At 40.1% G+C, this 13,818-nt stretch overlaps 1 protein-coding gene across 15 annotated transcripts in view; it reads right to left on the reverse strand.

The window, feature by feature from the left end:
* Positions 1–13,818, reverse strand: part of LOC124121278 (transcription intermediary factor 1-alpha-like) — a 106,469-nt gene that overhangs the window by 15,955 nt on the left and 76,696 nt on the right. For 6 of the 15 annotated variants that reach the window (XM_048388754.1, XM_048388752.1, XM_048388756.1 and 3 more), the window contains exons 2-6: positions 12,517–13,574; positions 12,179–12,237; positions 11,816–11,920; positions 11,437–11,509; positions 10,041–10,109 (exon numbers count right to left, since the gene is read on the reverse strand). The exons of 4 other annotated variants lie outside the window; for them this stretch is intronic. In XM_048388754.1, coding sequence (XP_048244711.1) covers positions 10,041–10,109; positions 11,437–11,509; positions 11,816–11,920; positions 12,179–12,237; positions 12,517–13,574 — 1,364 coding nt within the window. The remainder of the gene's footprint in view (positions 1–10,040; positions 10,110–11,436; positions 11,510–11,815; positions 11,921–12,178; positions 12,238–12,516; positions 13,575–13,818) is intronic. 5 more of the 15 variants (XM_048388753.1, XM_048388749.1, XM_048388750.1 and 2 more) reach the window with 3 other exon arrangements.

A 13,818-nucleotide genomic window follows, 5' to 3' on the forward strand; every position in this document is an offset into this window, starting at 1 on the left:
GTCTGTGAAAACTTTTCCCAATTGCACTAAGTATGAATTTAGTTGAACAAAACACGGAGCTTGGGCCATGACTCTCTAAAAGTATTAATGAGGAGACAAATTTTCGAACTCAGTCTGTGGAGACTTGCAAAGTTTCATTCATTAAGGTCTGTAGTTTCTGAGAAAACGTGTCCCAATTCACGCAGTATGTACAAAGTTGAAAAGCATAGAGCCAGGGCCATAACTTTGTAAAAAATGAATTTACGGCACCAATTTTTGAACCCATCTGAGGTTATGACCAGTAAAATCAGTGTATAAATTTCTTTTCTCTGTCTTAAATTGTTTTTGAGAAACTGTGTTCCCTTTGAGAAGCGGGCGGGCGGGCGGACGGACGGACGGACGGGCTCCGTTCCTATATCCCCCAACCCACCTCGTTGCGGGTGATAATACACTCCGTGACATCATCCTATCGTCAATTTTCAGGAAGAACTGCATGTAGCTAGGCTTGTATTTGCTGATGAGACCCCCGGGTCTTCTATGAAAATATATGATTACCAGATTTTTTAAGAAAAACATGTCTTCTTCATACCATCTTTACCCCTTCTGAAAACATTGATCCTTATTTTGTATTCGAACCCTCAAATGACGAGACAATGTCTAATTCTGCTTGTATTATTTGTCACTGAATCAGAAACAACTTAAGTTTTCCAGAATATTATAAGACAAGATAAGATAAGACTTCATTATCCCAAGGGAAATCTGTTTTGCACAGTTGATTAGTAATAAATATGCAAAAAAGAAAGTATATGATATTACAATACTAGTATGTACATAAGAAACTTAGATACTTACTAATATAACCACGAGTAAAAACATGTAGAAAATGAAACGTTCTGAATGTGACGACAAGGATTGGTATTTTAAAATATATGTATTTATGTCACAGCAATAGTAAACTTTAATAAAAGGGATAATAACAGGAAAAGATTTGTGTACAGCGAACAGTTCAAAAGTATTCAACATATAATCATTTAAAAGACTAATACTGGCTGGTGTGAATGATGTCCGGGCCCTGTTTGTTTCCAGTGGTATAATATTAAGTGGTCGCGAGAGAGGATTTGCAGTAAGAAATCAATGAAAGAATGTAAATAAAAGTGACAAACCCTTCCATAATCATAAAGGCAGAGGGGCGGTCGGGTAGCCTAGTAGTTAAGGCGTTAGCTCGTCACGCCGAAGACCCAGGTTCGATTCCCGACATGGGTACAATGTGTGAAGCCCATTTCTTGTGCCCCACCGTGATATTGATGGAATATTGCTAAAAGCGGCGTAAAACCACACTCACTCACTCACTCACTCATAAAGGCAGAGTCCATTGAACGATTTTAAGCAAGGTCTGAACTGAGGCACTTTTGAATTATTTGGGTTTGAGATTTGTCTACCCAAGTTTAAAACAAATAGACATGGACTTATATAATACAACTCTAAGGTTTCACTTGTCTGTAGTTATAAGGTGCCTGTTTCACATTTTCCTTAAGGGAAGATATTTTTCTAAATGTGTGTCAAAGGTGTTTGTGGTGATGACAGCAATGCCACTTCCTCAATGATGTCTACGACAATGTATCCTTGGTAACTTGTGCCTGTGCAGTGATGCAGTAGACTGAATGTGTAGGTATATATCCACTTAATGGATGATGTAAACTGAAGATCAAAAAAGTTGACATTGAATTTGATCAAATGTAAAATGAAAGCAAAGACCCAAAGAAATTCGTGACAAAAGCTGTGGCTAATAAATGGGTGGAAACATCAGCGGACACTGAGGTGGCATTGGGCCAAAGTCATCAATACCGCGTATGACCTCCCCTGGCGAGGATGGACGCCTCAATGTCTCATGGATGGCGTCAAACGTCAGATTACGATTGCCGGTGTCCCGGTATAAACTCTCCCCCGTACAAATTCTCCCCCCGGAGAGTTTATACCGGTACAGATTCTCCCCCGGAGAATCTGTTCTGAAATAAAATCTCCCCCGGGCGGATATGTTTCGCGCCCCCCTCAGTATAAAGTCTCCCCCCTGATTATTCGGTTTGTTGCAATGTCTTTCAGTATTATATTCTTTAAATAGTTATCTTTAATGTAAGGAGGGTTACTTTAAAAAATAGATTATGAAATATGGTCATAATGAATTGATATTTCAGCATATTTTATTTGGTAACTGTACCTTCCATCCTAAAATAATTATAAGACATAATCATACCAAACAAATTTGAATGAAATGACTTAATGTAACAAATACATGTACGGTTACTGTTGTAACAGAATTCAGAAATCTTATTAATCCTCGCAAACATTCGGTTTTACCACTAACTACGTAAAAACTGTCAACATATCCACGCGCGCCTCCAGCTCAGGCTGTCCGTTATACTCTGATTTAAGATCTAAAATATATTCCTTAATACAGGCTACGATTTGAAAATGGTATCAGTGTAATATCAGTGGCTAGAATATCATGGTGCAAGCAGGTTTCTGTTAAACATACAACATCATAACTATCTAATTCAGCACTGATAAAATCTACTTTGTCTTTAAGACTGCGTACGTTTAGATATATAATCTTTAAATCTGGACTATGCAAAGGTCCTTGATTCGGATGGATATCACCGCAGCCGAAGAGAAAAAGTAAAACTAAGAATGATAATCGGAAATTAGATAAGCAAAGTAACCCAAAATATAGAGAAATGTGTATCATCTTCCCGAAATGATAATTAGTAGAATAGATTTTTAAAAAAACCCACCCCAGCCTGTATTTAACATCAACCGGCATCGTCAAAGCAAAGTGTACATCTAATTGTTACAATCGGGCTGGCCGTGAATCTTAATGAAGAACACCTTGTTAAAAAGACACACCGAAACTGATTTGCATAACTGATGACCACAACCATCAAAATAGTAAAAATGATACAGTAAACCTCATACTGAAGAGAAAACAAGAAAAACACAGAGAAGTAAAATAGCACGTCATATAGAAATGAGATAAAGTAATCTGAGAAGGGATTCATACGTTATATACAACTTAAAAAAATAATATTATGAAAAACGAAAGGAAAAGTGCCCCCCCCCCCCCCAAAAGGAAAGAAAGAAAAATACCCCGCACAATCAATCAATATCAAAATCAACAAATAAAAGGAAACAACCACACACACACAAGTAACTAAATGTATATTTAGATAAATATATAACCCAGAACAAATAAAGGAGAGAAAAAAATAAATAAAAAATACATTTTTTTATTAAACAAATAAACATTCAAACCTTGAGGAATATGAAAAGCCAATGTGTAATACTAAAGCAAGAAGACACGATAAACTGTACCAACATGACAATGTTCCCCGATGTGCATGCTTTACCTGGGCTACATACGGGTGATCTAAGTTAGAAATATATGACTGATATAAATTCTTTATACACGGTAATATCGAATATTCTTGGATTATCTTTTTTTTCAAATGTGCTCCATTCAAGAAAAGTTATATAGAATTATATAATTACTCTCCCCCATGTATTTTGCTCTTTTATGTAAAAGCTTTTTTACCTTAAACATTTTAATTACAGACTCCTGGCGCAGTATGAGTAATGACGTCCGTGAGTTCTGTAAGCATTGCCCTGCTTGCCAGAAAGCGAACCCCAACAACAGACCCCAAGTGGCAAGCTTACACCCTGTCCCTGTTAAGGAACTTTTTCATCGATGGGGTATTGACCTTATTGGACCACTTAAAGAAACTGTAGATGGGTTCAGGTATATCATCGTTGCCACTGAGTACCTTACCAGATGGGTGGAGGTTGCTGCACTTCCAGACAAGAAGGCCATCAGCATTCATCAGTTTCTGATGCAGCTAGTGTACAGATACGGGGCCAGTCAAGTACTCCTGCACGACCAGGGAAGGGAATTTTGCAATTTTCTTGTGAAGGATCTCTGTGACATTTTAGCTACTGACCAAGCCACGACGTCCCCGTATCACCCCCAGTCCAATGGTCTCACCGAAAGATTTAACCAGACCATGATCACCCAGCTGATGAAGATGGTTAACAAGGACGCAGACGACTGGGACAAGTTCCTTCAACCCGTTGCGTTTGCCTACCGGACCAACATCCAGGCGTCTACTAAGACGTCTCCGTTTGAGCTCCTGTATGGCCAGAAAGCAAGACTTCCCATCGACCTTGAAGAAGCGAAGGATGACAAAGCTGTCTGGGATGTTGACGTCGAAGCCGTCGCTGACCGCATGACGAAACTTGCTGACGTGATGCCCTCAAGCCGTGCAACAGCTAGAGACAACATCGAGAAGGCACAGTCAAAACAGAAGAGGCGATACGATCTTAAACACAGCTCGCCCGGTTTCCAGGTAGGATTTTTAGTCTCTATTTCAAAACAATCATCTGTTAGTAGCAGTAGCAATTTGGGAGAAAGCCTAGCGTGTGTAAAACTAATGGTTACAAACTAACAAAACAAGTATGGGACTGCGTTATTTTAGAATAATTACTTTCTTAAGAAATATATTCTTTTTGAATGCAGATATATTCTTATGATATTAGGTTATTAGAAATCAGTGGTGCTGAAAGTTTCTTTGTGTTACAGGTCGGGCAAAGAGTCACCATCATCAACAGGAGACGAGACACAAGGATGGGAGACAAGCTCGCTCCCCGGTACTTCGGCCCGTACGTCATTCACGAGTCCCTTGGCAAGGGGGTGTATCTACTTAGAAGCGGCGAGAAAGTCCTCAAGTCACGCTACAACGCCACTCACCTTAAGATATGGCATGATCCGCTCGTCACAGATGCCCCTGCCGAAGGCGACACAGTCCCCGTTACAACTGATGACGCTGCTACAGACGTTACAGCTAAGGAGGACTCTGCAGATACGTTCTGGGTGAAGGACTTAAACCTACGATTGTCAGACAGAGATGACATTGAGTCCGGGCAGTGGGTAAATGACCGAGTCATTGACGCTGCATCTAAACTTGTGACATCCAGCACCGGGCTAGTGAACCAGTCGTCTCTTCTCTCACAGACAGAATTTAAGCCCATCCATCGCGACACCGTGCAGATCCTCCATGACAGTGACCACTGGGTGACGGTATCAAGCAACGACCGTGGCGTGATGTATGCTGACAGCACGAAGAGAGCTGTTAGCGAACACATCAATAAACAGTTGAAGCAGATCTTCCAAAATAAACGTGACAGTAGTGGTAACCTTACAGTTGAACTGCTTCCTTGCCAGTTGCAGACAAATGGTTCAGACTGTGGCATCTTTGCCATTGCTAATGCAGTTGAACTTTCCCTAGGTAACAGTTTGCACTCCTGCAGATACGACATTGCAAAGATGAGACCCCACCTAGTGCAGTGCCTGATCGCACACGACGTCAGTCCTTTTCCAAAGACTGTGACGCGTGGACGCCCGCCGAAGTCAAAGATCATCACGCTATAGTTGTGTAACCGAAAGTTGTACTGTAAATACTAACCTAACACTGACATATTTAAACTAGAAATTATGTCCAATGAACATGATGTATTGAAGCAATTGAACTTGAATTTGTTTTCCAAAATATGCTATCATGCTTATGAAAGTGCTATCCATAAATACAGAGTTTGTTGTTTCTAATACAGTTTTTGTTGTCTGTATACAGTTTTTTAATATACCAGTTTGATTCTACATGTGAACACAATCGATGGTTGAAATGTAAGTCTAAGAACAAAACATGAACTAATTCTCAAGAACTCCTTCATCTTTGACTGACTGATGTATTTTCAATCTTTATTCAGCACTGAAGAGGCACCATGCCTATAGTACGAAGCATTAAGTTTATGAAAAATCAGCATTGATTTTGACTCCATAAACTGTCATAAAGTATTCATAAAGTATCAGGGGTCATTTCAACTTGCAAAATGATTGACATAGTCCTTTATAGAGCGAGGATAGGCTTGTTTTCCCACCCGATTGACTGATATTACATGGTTTAGAACGGTACAATGAATGGTTAAGCATGCATTTTACACTAATACGCGATATTTCATAAGAAAATATCATATCTCCGTTAAAACATAAAACCAATATTTATGAGTATATAAGACTTTATCACTGTATCCAATTCCAAAATTTTAGATATAAACTTTAATTCATCACAGGATGTGTAGCTAGACGACGGGAATCTATAGTCTTGACTGTTTTCTTTGATGAGAATGTTTCTCACCGACCTTAGTGTGTAGGGGTGTGATATCCTGGGCAGGAAATGACAGTGTTTTGACTACTCGTCTTTCATTAATTAACGTGTTGGGCATCCCTAATGAACCTTTACTAATTCATGTTAAACCAACACAGGATGTTTTCTGGAAGTGGACAATCGCGAATGTCATAGGGCTGACACGACACGTGTTAATAACTTCTAAAGTTACTAAACAATCTTTGTACCTAACGACTAGCATATAAACTAAACATCGTCTCTATCAGAAGTGATTTGCTTGTCTATAGATGTAAACACATTTGATGATACATCTGTGTGTTTAAAGTTGATTTTGACAGCCCGGGCCAAGTCGGACGGAACACAAACACTTCTGATAGAGACTGTTGATAATGTAGAGGGAAAAGCGCTTCACTTTTTTTAAATACCGCAATCTGAGACACTATAAAGTGGTATTAAGGTAGATATAATACTAGTCTATAGGTGTGAGTCCATTTCATCTTACATCTGTGAGGTTTAAATTGATCTTGACAGCCCGGGCCAAGTCGGACCGAACACTTGTGAGACAGTTGAGAGTATGGGGAGAAGAGGTCTACTATAACAAACGTGTCTGCTTTAAATACGATCAACAGTGACATTATAAAGTGGTATTTACTTAGCAATAGTACGTTCCTATAAATATAAACGCCACGCCGACAGATGGAAATTTGTATCAGGATAGCTGGAAGTATTTGATACGTTTCAAATCTTATTTCGTTTAACGATTGATTTTATACATGTTACCTAGATCAGCGACGCTTACATCTCATTTTTGGTTGGTGCTTGTTCATAAATCTCATGTGTCTATGTTGCATCAATGATATGTAGGTATGATCACCGATAATGAAGAAATTAGCCAATAACACTTTGGTCCGTCTTGGCCCGGCTGGCCCGACTTTTAGGCAATACCCTCAACTATTGACTTACTTACTTACTTACTTTTGAGATTCAACGTGCGCATTCCGACTGATGCGTATTTCGCACACGGGCCAGGCCATTTAATGTGTTTTCGTCCTATGGAAACTCAAACAGCTAAACCTAATCTAACCGATGATGAAGATTTCTCCACTACTGAGGAAACAATAGACACTACTCCAACTAAAACAAACCAAAATTCCCTCTCAGCCCCAAAAAGGAAGAAATAACTAAACCGCAAAACTCCCCAAACAGCCAACACCCAAAACCTAAATAACCTCCTAAATACTCCTAGTATACATGCATAGTCAAAACTAACCAAAAGCTAGCATGAAATCCTTCCACAAATTAAAGTAGCTTTCAATATAAAATTAACCGATCTTTCCTTCTTCCTCTTTAACCTCCACCTAAAAGAAGTCACCGAATAAAATAAAAACTAAAAATAAAATCACCTATCACCCGAACCCAATAATGGAAGGACTAAATATTTTTCAGTGGAACGCCAACGGACTCACCTCCCGCGGCCATGAACTAAAAACTAAATTTAAACTAAATAAAGGCCCTCACATTGCTTGTATCCAGGAAACCAAATTCTTAAAAAATCCAAATCCACGCTACCTAACTACAACTAAGTTAGAACTGACAGAGCTAAACCAAAAACAAGAAGAGCCGCAGGAGGACTAATCATATTTATCAGGGAAGATATAAATTACGAAGAAATAAAAATAGACACGCCAAACCTAGAAGCCAACTGCATTAAAATCACATTAAATAACCGAAAAATAAACATCATAAATATATACCACTGGGCGGAACAAAAAGTCCAACCTGAGGATCTAAACAAACTACTTCAAATAAGCGATAAATCTACTATATTCCTAGGAAACTTAACGCTCACCATCCTACATGGAGCATAGATGATAAAATAGATAATCATGGCAAATTAATCTCCGAATGGATAGAAACAAACGACCTAGTACTCCTAAATAACAACCAACCCACGAGTTACGATAAGATAAACCAAAAAATGTCGGCGATCGACCTAACCATATGCACCGCAGATCTATCTCAAAGTACTCAATGGGAAGTGCACGACGTCCCGCTAGGTAGTGACCACTTCCCGATAAACATAACCATAGTAAATACAAACATACCAATCCAAACAGAAAACCAAGAACCAAAATTCTATTACAATAAGCTAAATGGGACCAATCCCAAGATATCTGCAACGAAGCTAACTTAAACGAAATAGAAAATAATGACCCAGAAACCTATTGTAAAAACCTAACAGACTAATATATAATAAAGGCAGCCAAAACCTCCATCCACTTCAAAACATCAGGCAAACCCACGGTACCATGGTGGAATGAGGAAATAGAACAGACTAGACGAAAACGTAAATCAGCCTTCAATAAAGCAAAACGCGACTACACACTTCTAAACTTAGCCCACGAACTAAACCACCAGGTTCAAAAACTAGTCCAAATAGCCAAAAGTAGAGACTGGAAAAAATTCTGCGAATGTATAAATAACCGTACAGATGCCAGAACGGTCTGGCGCAAAATCCACGCCATTAGAGGCTTAAAACGACATAAAAAACTAACATTAACAACTCAACCAACCCCGCCCAAAAAGCAAATAATCTCGCCAACCACTTTTCGGCCGTTAGCAGTAGCACCAACTTCAGCCAAAAATTCCAAGATAAACTTAAAACAAAAAACAAACCCACAAAAGAACCAAACAATAACAATCTAGAAATAAACCAACCCTACAAAATGGAGGAGCTCCTCTACGTAATCCAAAACAGGAAAAAGGGCACAGCCCCAGGATTAGACCTAACTTCTGAACAAATAATTAAAAAAAACAACCTAAAACTATATCCTACTCCCTGGAAACAGGCCCTAGTCATACAATCCCTAAACCTAATAAACCAGCTAATCAAGCTAACTCATATCAACCAAAATCTCAACTTCAAACTTATGCAAAGTAATGGAATCAATGGCTAAAAATAGATTACAACATTACCTAACCCAAAATAACATCAACTATTTAACTGCATGGCAAGTATTTATAAAACGACCGGGGGAGGAAATATTCTGGGGGGAGACTTTATTTCGTAGGGTGGGGGAGAGTTTATTTCGAGAGGGGCGGAACTGTACCGGTATAAATTCGCCGGGGGGAGACTTTATTCTGGGGGCGAATATATTTCGTGACACCGGAATGTGTTCCTGTAAGTTGTTTGGATGGTTGGGTCGTCTCCGCAGCTCTCTACCCAGATGATCCCACAAGTGCTCAATGGGAGAACGTGAGGGCCAAGGCAGTACGGGCACGGGACAGTCGGGTAGCCTAGTGGTTAAAGTGTTCGCTCGTCACGCCGAAGACTCGGGTTCGATTCCCGACCTGCGTACAATACAAAAGCCCATTTCTGGTGTCCCCGTTATATTGCTTGGAGATTGCTAAAAGCGGCGTTAAATCAAGCTCACTCACTCACGCACTCAGTACAGGCACGTTGACGTTGTTTAAAAAGCCAATCTGACCTTGTTGAGTCACCACCATGGCCATACAAATGGCCCTCTCTCCCTTAGTTCTGCATTTAAACGTGGCATTTGTTCGGTGTCTTTTGGGTTCATGTGATTGTGTCGGACACTTTCGGTCGACTTTTATACAGGTACCATACCGCACCAAAAACAATGTTTACATTTTTATTTGGTCGCAGCCTGTGCATCGATGGCTGCATGGTCTTGGTTCTTTGGAAGCGAGTGTGCTGCGTTTGGGACAATTGTTTACATCATGTTACAAACATTTGACTGCATGCATTTTGGGGGTTAATCAACATTTTCTTCTGTGAACTTTCTTTTGATCTTCAGTTTAGGTACTCACAATTCAGGACCATACGTCTGTCTACTACACGTTTCTTCAGCAGATGAACACAGCCTTCAGTTTGGAACCCTGCAAGAAAATAACAGTACAGAGTTGTCCTTGTGTGTAGACTCAGGAGTACTTGGGTCACATACCAAGTCACATACTGGGTTACATATTGTGTCATACTGGGTCACATACATCTTTCTGAGGCAAGGGAGTTAACGGACTATATAATGTTATCGCTTATGACTAATGAGTTATGTAATGGCTTGACTAACTATGCCTATGCATAGTCCTATCAAAATCGCATAACAACATCAACATCCGGTTCATAAACAAAGCATTTGTACTGTCAACATGCCGTCAACAGAAATATTCCAAATCGTTTCATGTTTAACCCAGGTACTCACGTGATTTCAAGCACTTCGCAAAGTAAGACCCTTTTTATTACAAGAAAGATCTTGGTTATCGATCAAATCATCTTGACCTGGCGCCGCCATTTTGTTTAAAGCAAATGTAGCGATATGAGAGGATAAATCCGATTGGTCAATAGGAGGCCAGGGACATAGAGGGGATATAACCCGTAAAAGCCGCTGGTGGCGCTACGATCGATCCCAGAAATTCCAGCCTAGTTCGGCAAGGATGGAAACTGGACTTTTTACATGCTGCTGGGTCTTTTTATTTGGAGCGAAAAATATAACTGGTACATTTAGGCCATTGTCTAAAATGTACGTCCTATAGGAAGTAAGACCATTATCAGGAACAGACCACACACAGGAAGTGAAAGCAGGACCAGTGTCAGGAACGAATCACAGACAGAAAGTAAAGACAGGACCAGTACCATGAACAGACCACACACAGGAAGTGAAAACAGGACCAGTACCAGGAACAGACCACAGACAGGAAGTGAAAACAGGACCAGTACATGGATCACATCACAGACAGGAAGTGAAAACAGGACCAGTACATGGATCACATCACAGACAGGAAATGAAAACATGACCAGTACCAGGAACACACCACAGACAGGAAGTGAAAACAGGACAAGTACCAGGAACAGATCACAGACAGGAAGTGAAAACAAGACCAGTAACAGCAACAGACCACAGACAGGAAGTGAAAACAGGACCAGTACCAGGAACACACCACAGACAGGAAGTGAAAACAGGACCAGTACCAGGAACGGATTACAGGCAGGAAGTGAAAACAGGACCAGTACCATGAACAGAACACAGACAGGAAGTGAAAACAGGACCACTACCAGGAACAGACCACAGACAGGAATTGAAAACAGGACCAGTACCAGGAACAAAACATACAGGAATTGAAAACAGGACCAGTACCAGGAACACACCATGGACAGGGAGTGAAAACAGGACCAGTACCAGGAACAGAATACAGACAGTGTACATACCTATCAAGGATGTTTGTAGACGATTAATTGTTTCTAAGGCGACCTGGCAGGTTTGATCTTTCTCAGCTAGCATCTACAAATAGATAAATTGAATAGCTCATAAAATAAATATAAACCAAGTACGATTTTATTGTTCATAGTAAGGATGCATGCAAATAGTTGTGTTGATGTTGTAAACTCCTTCAACTTGTGACAGGAACTTCAACAATATCAAGTCTGGACAAGTCAAGCAATAGGGTAATAGGTTTAAGATGTATCTACGGGTTGCACATGACTGTGGTATTTTAACCAATCCCTTCTCTATCTGACAATTCTGAAGTATCAATAACTATACAATCTCACCATTCTCTTCTCAAGTGTGACAAAAGGATATACAAACCAATTTCATGTTGTTTGCTTCGGCATTCAGCTTGTCTGTTAGATGCTGAAGTCGTTCACTTCTTTCACTGTGTGAAGCAATATTTGACTCCAGCTTTGCAAGCTCCTGTAAGTTAAAATATTTTGAGTTTGAGGCTGTACATGAACTCATTAATCAAACAGTATCAATATATTCTATCAATCATATCATTATTGTGTGACCAAGATACATCAGTTGACTGGGCCTGCAAAGTCCTTGTCATACTACTTTGATCAGTTGAGTTGTTCTTAAATATTTAGACAATATGAATGAAATATATAACAATTGATGGGGTGAATGACTGAGGGCCGATGCCTACGTGTATCCCTATATAATGAGACATACCATTTCGTGTTTCTGTTCCCGGTCCGCCAAATAGTCATCATCAGTTTGTGTTTGCTTGTCTGTAATTGTAGAAGCAAATTGTGAATCCCGAGTGACAGAACAATGCTTTAATTAAAATAACACCACGCAACACATGAGATTCATGTCATCGATCCCAATTGGGTGGATCGATCCTCATGATGTCAATCACTGGATTGTCTGGTCCAGACTCGATTATTTACAGAGTGCGGCGTTAAACAACAAACAAACAAACAAAAAACGGAACACATGAATCAAGTTTCAGCGGAATGTAGGCACATATCATCAATAAAGAAGAATAACTGTTTAGATATGCATACCCTCAGGTGTTCCCCCTTCTGAATCTTCTTTCAAGGTAGTGATGTTACCAAATCCAGACATATCTGATTTCAGTTTGGACAAGCCATTGGTGTTGAAGACAGCTTCAGGTACATCATGTGTTTCCAGTGAAGCAGTTTCTAGGCAGGTCCGAGTCATCCCCTCAACAGTGGTCTCCAGCTGCACGAGGACTGATGTTGAAGCATAGAGAAGACATTTTCGGATATAACCTGAAATGTCGGTGCATCTTGCATGATGCTCTTTGCATGAGGTTTCAATAGCATGTAGAGTTGCCTTGGTTTCCCTCGTCTGACTTTCAAGATCAATCAGGAGTTCCTTCTCCCTTTGGTCAAGTTGTGATCTTGAAGACCGGAAAGTATGTTCTATTGTCTTCCTCAATGTGTCCTGTGTCCTGTTGGTCAACTGTGTTTCTTGTCTGATACTGCGAATTTGTGTTTGCTGACGGGACAGTAACGCTGACAGATCTTTCCCGTGTTGTTCAATCCGCTGTGTAACTCCTTCAGCAGCTTCATCAAGGTAACCAACCTCGTGATCCGCGTGCTCTCCTCTCCTGCATTGGGAACAGATACACATGTTGCAGCTTTTGTCAAACAAATCAAGTGGATACCGTTCGTGAATATTGCAATTGGTTTCATTTTCAAGGTTTTGGGGGGTTATATCCCCAAAGTTGTGCACAGGATGATTTCTGAAAAGTTTGACGCTGCTGTGCTTGTTCTGGCAGTATTCACAGAGGAACTCTTCACACTCCCGACACCAACACATAGCCTGGTTCCCGTCATCTTCATATATACAGAGGAGCTCTGTGGGGCGATGTTTGACGGTCAGATAGAATATTTCCTTCTGTCTGACTGCATCCTTCTGGAGACTTGTGTCTGTGAGGTTGACCTCCCTCTGACATTTGGAGCATGATATCACATCGCCAGCTACAGATGTCACACACTTCTCACACACGGCATGTAGACAGGGCAGTAAGTAGGGGACTGGACCTTTTAGTGTAAACTCCTGATGACATACGGAACACTTCGGGAAGGTGTCCATTCTGAAAGACACAAAATAATAATGAGATACATATGTCAATTGTATGTGTGTAAGATCCATAACCATACGACGTATTGTGAATCATCCAATTGAGTGTCTCTGAATATGTAGTATATTTATCGAATTGGCTAAAAAGATGTTTTTTCTGAAACTATCTGTGCAATACAAGGAACAATATTTAAATTATATGGCCACTTGATGCGTTGATCTGGAAGGCAAGCATTTTGGTTCTGTTGAGCTATTCA

The sequence above is a fragment of the Haliotis rufescens genome, unplaced genomic scaffold, assembly GCF_023055435.1.
Source record: "Haliotis rufescens isolate VD_foot unplaced genomic scaffold, xgHalRufe1.0.p SCAF_79, whole genome shotgun sequence".
Classification (NCBI taxonomy): domain Eukaryota; kingdom Metazoa; phylum Mollusca; class Gastropoda; order Lepetellida; family Haliotidae; genus Haliotis; species Haliotis rufescens.